General features: G+C 42.9%; 1 protein-coding gene across 1 annotated transcript; it reads left to right on the forward strand.

The window, feature by feature from the left end:
* Nucleotides 1–848: 848 nt before the first annotated feature.
* LOC147898533 (uncharacterized) lies at nt 849–7,403 on the forward strand. The gene is made up of 2 exons (XM_087379417.1): nt 849–3,337; nt 6,844–7,403. Exon 1 carries the CDS (start codon nt 1,320–1,322, stop codon nt 3,261–3,263), a length of 1,944 nt encoding a protein of 647 aa, XP_087235543.1. The 5' UTR covers nt 849–1,319; the 3' UTR covers nt 3,264–3,337; nt 6,844–7,403.
* Nucleotides 7,404–8,553: the final 1,150 nt, after the last annotated feature.

An 8,553-nucleotide genomic window follows, 5' to 3' on the forward strand; every position in this document is an offset into this window, starting at 1 on the left:
TGCCAATCACTTGATGACTTCTAAGCATCGTATACCTCCAACCACAGTTGTTGAGCTCCCTAAGGACAACGGACTTTGACATCAAACCTCTGCGAGCATGATGTTTTGATTGGCGCATGACTAGCATGTTGTGCAGGGTGCCATGCGAGGTGTTGTTGGCAGTCCTGATATAATGCTTAGCTAATTCAAAACTATTTGGAGGGAGATACCACCAATATCATGAGTGATGGGTGTGTGAGTATGTATGAGTGACTCAGAGGAGAGCTTGCAAGCCCCGCGAAGGTGCATGGAATGCGAATGCACTACAAAGCATGGAGGGTCTCATTTATGGTCCTAAGGAAAGGACCTATAGAGGCCTGATCAACAACACCGACAGTGAGCTTGCAGGCCAACCTTGGTCCTTTCCATGACGTCAAGGGCAGCGACGAGCATTGAAAGTGACAGGGCGACATTGTGTAGGTGATGATGGTGACCAAAAGTCGAATTCTGCTGGTTTGGGCGGTGTTCCGTGTGAGTGGCGACCTTGAGGTGTTCAAACATTGTCTCGAAGGAGTCACCCCATTGCAGATTATGTGTCCCTTTGTGGAACGAAGGGCAAGGTTCACACCAAGAGGCGACCGTCGACTAGAAGGTGGTGTGAAAGGCTAGAGTCCTAGTTGGCCCAATAGGAGATTTGTGTGCGGCCCATGAAAGCCTAGCCACTCTACATGATTGGTCCATTCCATCTACTTGGGCACATAAATTAGCGGTCTCTTCCCTGCCCTGGGAACATTGTAATGTGAACCACAACAAGGAATGCCCATCCTCCTTAAAGTATTTGATTTTGGTGTGCTGTGCGAAGTATTTGATTTTGGTGTGCTGTGCGAATTGATCGCTCCACATTCCGAGCTTACTTGGAGAAACCCCAATTGCTTAATCTGATCAAGGAATTGTCGACAAGCATCTGTCTTCCTCACGGACTAATCATCAGGATGCTGTAGTTGTGAGATCTCATCCACAGCTGACGAACTTCCGTTGTTACTGAGGCAGAAAACTGCGCAGGAGGAGCCTTTCGTTTACGCTCAACGGTAAGGATGCCCGTGCTTTTTCCCCCGCTCTGAAATGCTGTTCGATGTCATTTTGGAAGCACGGCAGGCGCCTGTTGGTCCCCTCATGGAGGATGACAGAGGCGTTAACGAGCATTCGAAACATCAGTTGAAGAGCTTCATTGTTTTTCATGAAGAGGATGAAGAAGCGTCGATGCACTCGCATGCGTAGTGAGAATAATGCCATGTAATGCCATGGGGGAGGAAGCTCTTGGTTTGGATTGAATATTAAGAATGAGGAAGATGACAGTGCTTCATCTTCATCTGCGCTGTCTCCATGTTTCATCCCTTCTTCCGCCCAAGCCTCAACTACCCCCAGAAGTTGAGCGAGCCTGCTCAATCCTCGGCCACCGCCATCTCTCTGTGCCCATCGAAGCTGCCCTTGAACAAGCTCAGTTCCCTCTTAGCTCCCACAACCTCACCTTGCTTCTAGGCCAACTTTGTCAGCCTAAAGAAGCCCTTAGGGTTTTCATATGGTCTGTTAGACATAATCCTTCATTCACCCCTGATGACTCCGTAGTTTATGCCATATTGCGCATCTGGACCAATGAAAAGAAGAGGCTCGAGTTATTTATAGCAGTTCTCTTAGGAGCTCGGAAGCCTGATTTTGAGATGACACCCAAAAGGCTTACAATGTTAATTCAGGGGTATGGCTGGGCAGGTCTCTTGGAGGTGGTCGTTGATCTCCTCATCCAAGCAAAGGCTCTCTTTGGCTTTGACCCTAACATCTGGCATTTCAGTTCTGCCATCAATTACTCTGTCAAAGAGAATCGACTTGATATTGCAGGGGAGCTTCTCCAGCTAATGAAGAACGTTGGCTGCCGTCCGAATGAAGTTATGGTTGACACGTTGATCAAAGGGCTCCTAGTAGCTGGCAAATTAGAAACAGCCAACTTGCTCTTTCGACAAATGGTCTCAATCAATGTTCGACCAGGCAAAGCAACGTACAATGTTCTTATCCATGGCTTTTCACAACTTGGCAGACTACATCAGGCTTGGAAGCTCAAGAAAGAAATGAAGGAGAGGGGTTTCTCTCCTGATTTGTTCACGTATACAGTTCTTATAAGGGCACTGTGTAGGCAAGGCAAAATGGTATTATCTATGGAGTTGCTGAATGAAATGAGATCTAATAAGGTATTGCCGGATGTCGTCACTTACAACACTTTGGTCGATGGATTCTGCAAGGCAGGCTTGATTAATGAGGCCTTAAAAGTGTTTGATGCAATGGCGGGCAGTGGTTGTCCTCCTGATAGGATCACGTACAATACTGTAATAGATGGACTGTGTAAGTGGCATAGAGTGCAAGAAGCACAATGCCTTCTGGAGCAAATGTTCGGGAAAGCAGACTTAGCTCCAACGGTTGTGACTTTCAGCTGTTTACTAGATGGTCTTCTAAAACATGGGAACGTCATGGAAGCTTACAAGCTTTTACCCAAAATGACAGAATATTGTGGAATAGATCGTCACGTTTTCACCATATTGCTAAATGCACTCTGCCAAGACAGCAAGTGGGTGGAGGCTGGGGAGGTCTTGAAGGAAATGATGGAGCGGGCTCATTTACCAAATAATGTCACCTACAATACTTGGGTACATGGCTGTTGCAAAGCAGGAAAATTCAAACTAGTCTTTGACTTTTTGCAGGAAGCAAAGCAAACAGGCTTTGTCCCCAATTCTGTTACGTATAATATTTTAATTGAGAACCTCTGCACACTAGGAAAATTGATTGATGCAGTTGAAATTATCGAGGAGATGATTAAAAACGATTGTTTACCAGATGTGGTGACGTACAATACTATCATCAATAACATTGTGAAATCAGGCAACTTAAGAGGGGCGGAAGAAATCCTATATGAAATGTTGAGAATGGGGCTTAAACCTGATGCTCTGTCAGTCGGTCCATTGATTGATGCCTTTTGCAAGGCTGGTCAGGTGGACAAGTCTCTCAAGCTGGTGAATGACATGGACAGGAAAGGATGCAGTCCTGACATGATTATCTATCAAACCATTTTCAAGGTTATTGGTAAGGCTCAGCATCTGTCAGCAGCTTTCCACCTCATGGACAACATTGAAAGACACGGCTTTGCTCTTCATGTCACGTTTGACAAATCGTTGCATTTTTCACTCAAGAGAAGAGAAGTAGATGTAAGCTTCGAGCCTTTGAAGAAAAAGGCAGTCTAAAGACCAAAGTTTCAAAGTGCAGTGTAAATGCAAAATCCTCAATACAGATATTGGAGGGACATCATTATCAAGAGGTATGTTAGAGCCCTCTCATACACATAAACCTTAATTCTTTATTCTGCATGCTTTCACCTCTCCTGTTCTCTGTTTTTCCTTCATACAGAATCCAAAAAGGCAAAAAGTTCACATGGGCACACTCCCTAATGGAGAGCCAGTCCAAGTTGTGAGGATCCTTTTTATTTTTCTTTCGTTATAGCTAGTGTGAAAGGTGATTTTTGATGGCACGGCAAGTGTAGGAAGTCGTATGGGTGCTCCTTGGGCTATGCCAGACCCTTTGGAAACATCCTGAACGTGGTCCCCAATTTATGTCCCTCTCACTTTCAAGTGAAAGATAGTGACACCCCGTTGAACACTTTTTAGAAGGTCAGGCTCTTCACGAAGGGCTTATTCCAAGGTTTAAACTTGTAAATAGAAATGAACCAGATGTTACATTTTATAAGAGGCCTTGTTTGGGGCTATCATCCACTACTTGATGCTTCTAAGCATGGCATTCTCACCATTGTGTATATGACACAGGCATCGGTCGCATAAATTCTGGCTTGGCCTCGTACATCCATGGCCTTGGATGCTGTAGAGGACAAGGTGCCTATTTTAGTGAAATCTTTAGACAACATTATTGCACAATATGGAGCTCTAAGTAGTATGGGGATCAGGGGCATCTTGAAGCACAAGTGGTACTGGTGTATAGATTTGGCAGAGAGGATCATATTTTGGTCCCAACTTTGCATGGCTCTAGGTCACATCTGGACAGGAATCAATTATCAGCCAGCTTAGCAGCCAATTTGGCTGACTAAGAGGTGGCCCAACTGACCAGCATGTTGGCTGACTAGAAGGTGGCATAGCAGGCTTAGTTGGCCCACACTGCAGGAGTGAGTGTGTGTGAGAGAGAGAGAGAGAGAGAGAGAGAGAGAGAGAGGGCTTCAGAGGTAAGGGCTGCTCAAGGATTTCTTGAAAGGCTCTCATTATAAGACCCAAACTGCCAATATTTTCAGGGTTGAAAATTTAGATGGTAATTGGACTCATTTGCACCGTCATTTTGCAAAGCAATTTGGGAAGGCTGATTCTCAGTCACACGCTGTCATGTTTGCACGGCAAGAACTTTTTCAGGATGTCACTCCAATTCAGATCATGTGGGAGATGGAAGAGCTCGGAAAGTGATGGTCTTATAGTGGAGTTTTTCCTACAATGCAGAGACTCCGTGGGCCTTTAGAAATTTAATATAGCTGCTTATGCTTGGGCACTGATGATGACATAAGTGTTGCTTTGCTGGCTAAGTATGCCTTTCTTTTGATTTTCATAAAAGTTTTTGTTTCTCTCTTTTTTCTTCTCTTTCATTTTCTCTTTTATTTTCTATGCAGATTTTTGGTCTTTAGAACAACCAAAAATCTAAATTTGTATGATTGAACTTATTCTAGTCTTACAAAGGTACATTATAGTGGAGTTTTTTCTACAATGCAGAGAGGCCATTTTTCTGGCACTTTTATCTATGGTTAACCATGCTTGGGAAATACTCAGCATATGCACCAGTTGGAAGAAAGGGTTGATCAAACTCTTCCCCAAGAAACATTCATTTGAGTCTTTTGCAGGTTAGAGGCCCATTACACTCATGCCTGTCAGATGATAGTGGCTCATATCAAGGGTTTTTGCATGCACCCAGCTCAGTATGGCTTCATTCCTCACAAGCATATTACTGATACTATTGCCAAATGCTTATGTGGGGACTGAATATGCAAAGGACATTGAGCAGGATGCTCTTTTATTGCAAGTTGCTAAAGCTTTTGATATTGCACCATGGGATTTCTCGCAAACTATGAAATCTTTGGGATTTTGGGGGAGAAAATGTCATTTATTGGTTTTATCAAGACAATAAAGCTGCTGGTATTCTGGTGGGTGATATTACTGATCAATGGACTTCTTTCTATGGCAAGCTACCCTCCTAGTGCTTTGTTTTATGCCATAGCTGCTCATCCTATGCTTCAATACATAGATTACTTCGTAGGTACAAGTGCCTAGCATGGTTTGGAGATACTTGGTTGGTATGATGATGATTCCTTATTCTTGCCTCAGAACTCTGAAAGGGACCTCTCATGTCTCATGCATGCTTTATCTTTATATGGTTTGGCAGTTGATCTACAAGTAAATCTTCAAAAGTCTAAGCGTCTTTCTTGACATGGAAAAGATTGGCATTATATTTTATGACCGAAGGAGATGGTTCTACCCACACAGCTTGTACATTATTTGCTACGATGGACAATCATCCGAGCCACAATCCAGAGGGATACCAACCAAATCCTCTAAGTGCTAGGGCAAATCCATAAGCAGTGCAGGATGATCTCCAACGCTCTATCCATGTAGTAGTGACATCCCCATCCACCCGCATCTGCTCCATCCATGGGCCTATGGGTAAACCCCCATTGGTGACGACCAGCCAGAAGAGATCTGAAATCTTCTGTGGCCAAATGACTGCATCCAGAATCTAGCTAGATCTCACCTCTTGATGTGCCTACTACTCATCCCAGTGTCTCTCTCTTGAGGGAGTCCATGCCGAAGTCTCCATTTGAAGCCACAATCCTCTTCGTGTCATGGAAGAGAAAAAGGCTACATCCTCCGTTCGCTCTGTGTGGCCTACTCGTAGGGAGAGGCAAGTTACATGCTAAGAAAGTGCCCCAGGGCTGTTCTAACAAATCACCTTGCTGATTTTTTACTACCAGAGCAGTCTGTGTGCTGTTTGAGAGCTGCCAGGGCTGCCACAAGCTCCAAAACGAATTCGTTTTTGTGCCAGGAGCCTCCAAAAGAATTCGATTTTGTGCCAAAGAGCCTCGAGAAGAATTCGTTTTTGTGCTAGGGAGCCTCCAGGATTGAATCGCCATCAACCAGGGAGCTACCATGTGAATTCGCCTTTAACGAGGAGTAGCCAGATTGACTCGCATGCCTCCCAGGAACCTCCTCATCGCTAGCAATTGTACTACTTGCTTGATAAGCTGAAGAAAAAATTAGAATATTTTAAGTTGGCTACTCGGCCATTACATGTTCAGTCCAATGAATTCTGGTTGCCTACACCGAATTTTATTTGCCTTTGATGATGTGTGTGCTAAGCAGGATATCTACTGTTTCACGTCTAATATTTTGGAGCTTTTTTAGAGAGAACGTTTTCGATGTAAAGCCCTCAAGCTACTTTCTGTGGATCACCTTTGATCACCTAAAATCCATGGCAGATTGAATATTCTCAATAATGCTTGCTCACAAGGGAAAAGTGATGCTTCAATTCATACAGGGTATATATGATGGATATTTGCTGTTGCACTTGTCTTTTACAACCTTTGGCCCACCCAATGGGATTTTCTTGTGGATCACAATGATAGCAGGGTCAAGGGATGTCCCTTTGTCACTCATTTACTTTTTGATTGGAAGCACATATCTCACATCTTAATTGGAAAGGTAGGGATTTCTTACAGAAAACTCTTTGCTTGTTGAGAGCCTTCATTGGTTAAAGGTGTGTACACCTTCGTTGGCATTGCAGGAGGCTCGTTGCTCTTATTCATTTGGTCCAAAGGAATTTCTCTCGTGGGTGATGTGCTAGATGATGCTTATATGGCGATATCTTTTCCTATGGCATCAGATGATATGGTCTGGCACAACACTAAAGACCCCTATGGCATTAGTGACCCCGCATTTATTGTCATTGACCAACGCCTCGCCTTGAGATTCTAGATGGTCTCAAAGATTGGGCCCTTCAGTCGGATGATTTGCTTGTTGTTCTTTGCTCTTGGCTGATGTCACATTTGCATCATTGTATAAGATGGGGGCTGAAAGAAGGTTGCCTTCATGATGATGAGGAGAAAAGCATTAAGGACATAATCATATACCTTAAGAAGGAAGTACCACAAATTGAATGGGATGAAAATGATATCCGCAATGTCTGTCAAACTGGCACATACGCACAGATCTTGTGTAGAGGGAAGGTAGCAAGAATCAAAATTGTCAGACAAACACATAAGTTGAAGGGTACAAAGATTTGGTTATCTGAGGAGCTCACTCTGCTCCAGCTCAAACAAAGAAACAATGAACTCACCAAGGTAAAGGAAGCATGCAAGGTAGGCAAATGGGTGGTTTATCGAGATGGGCAAGCATTGATTAGGGACTTCAAATCCAAACCCAAAGACTCTCAGTCTTAAATTGATGTTATAAAGACCACTTTATGCATGTTAGAATGTAGCTACGTTCTATAATAAATCGGGAGGAGTTGGTCTTGTTCACTCCCTCGATTCTCTGGCTATAGTAAGTCACTTTTCGGTGCTGGTACTTTGTCTCATAGACCCGTGAGGTCTTTTGCAGACATTAATAGATCTTTCTTTCTTTCATTCTCTCCTTTACTTTATCTTGCATTTCATATTTTCAGCCTGGGATATAGAAAGTAGACAGGTGAGTGAGCTAGTAGTCTCATCTTTGTCTCATTGGTATTAGAGCTATGCATTTTTGTCCTTTGACTGACTGTTGTCATGGACATATGAGGTGTGTGATAGTGGAGTTGATTTAAATCAGCTTCCCTTCAGATTTCTCACTATGCCTTTTTACTTTGAGAAAGACATACAATTCTAGTTGGAATGATTATATGCAGAGACTAAGATACACATATTGGAGTTTACCATTGTCAATGCAAGTTTTTTATGCCATGCACTCAAATCTTGGATCAAGTGTCTAATTCTAGCCTAAAGACACATTCTTGGCTCAAAAGAACCACAAAATCGAAATGCCACATCAACAAACTCCAGAGCTAGTCACCCCCTTCTATTTGGAGGGAATGACTTCAATAAATCCAACCTACATGTGGTAGAGAATCAATGAAGCACTTAAACAAAAATAAATTGAAGAGCAACAATAGCGGAACATCTCAAGAAATACTAGGCTAACGTGGTACGAGATTATTAAATCATGCTAAAAGAGCAAGGAAAAATACACATAAAAGAAACACAAATTTATGGCTATATAAACAAATATAGTTCATTTTGAAATAATGTGATGCAAAATTGGATCAATAAGAGGACAGACAAACCCTATCTCACCCTTTTATCATCAATCAAGGGAAATGGAATTGGTATACCTAGTCCTAAATAAAGATGGATTATTGGTTAAGGAAGCTTGTAAGTATCTTCATGACCCAAAAACTAGTCAATGTTTTGCAAGGTATACGTTGGAACCTATGTAGCAAGTTAAAAGAGAATTAGATTTG

Source organism: Dipteris shenzhenensis, chromosome 9, assembly GCF_047967505.1.
Source record: "Dipteris shenzhenensis isolate YYH24624 ecotype China chromosome 9, Dip_SZ_1.0, whole genome shotgun sequence".
In the NCBI taxonomy this organism is placed as follows: domain Eukaryota; kingdom Viridiplantae; phylum Streptophyta; class Polypodiopsida; order Gleicheniales; family Dipteridaceae; genus Dipteris; species Dipteris shenzhenensis.

Coding starts and splice junctions, on each gene's coding strand:
- LOC147898533 (XM_087379417.1), top strand. CDS start 1,320: ATGAGGAAGATGACAGTGCTTCATCTTCATCTGCGCTGTCTCCATGTT.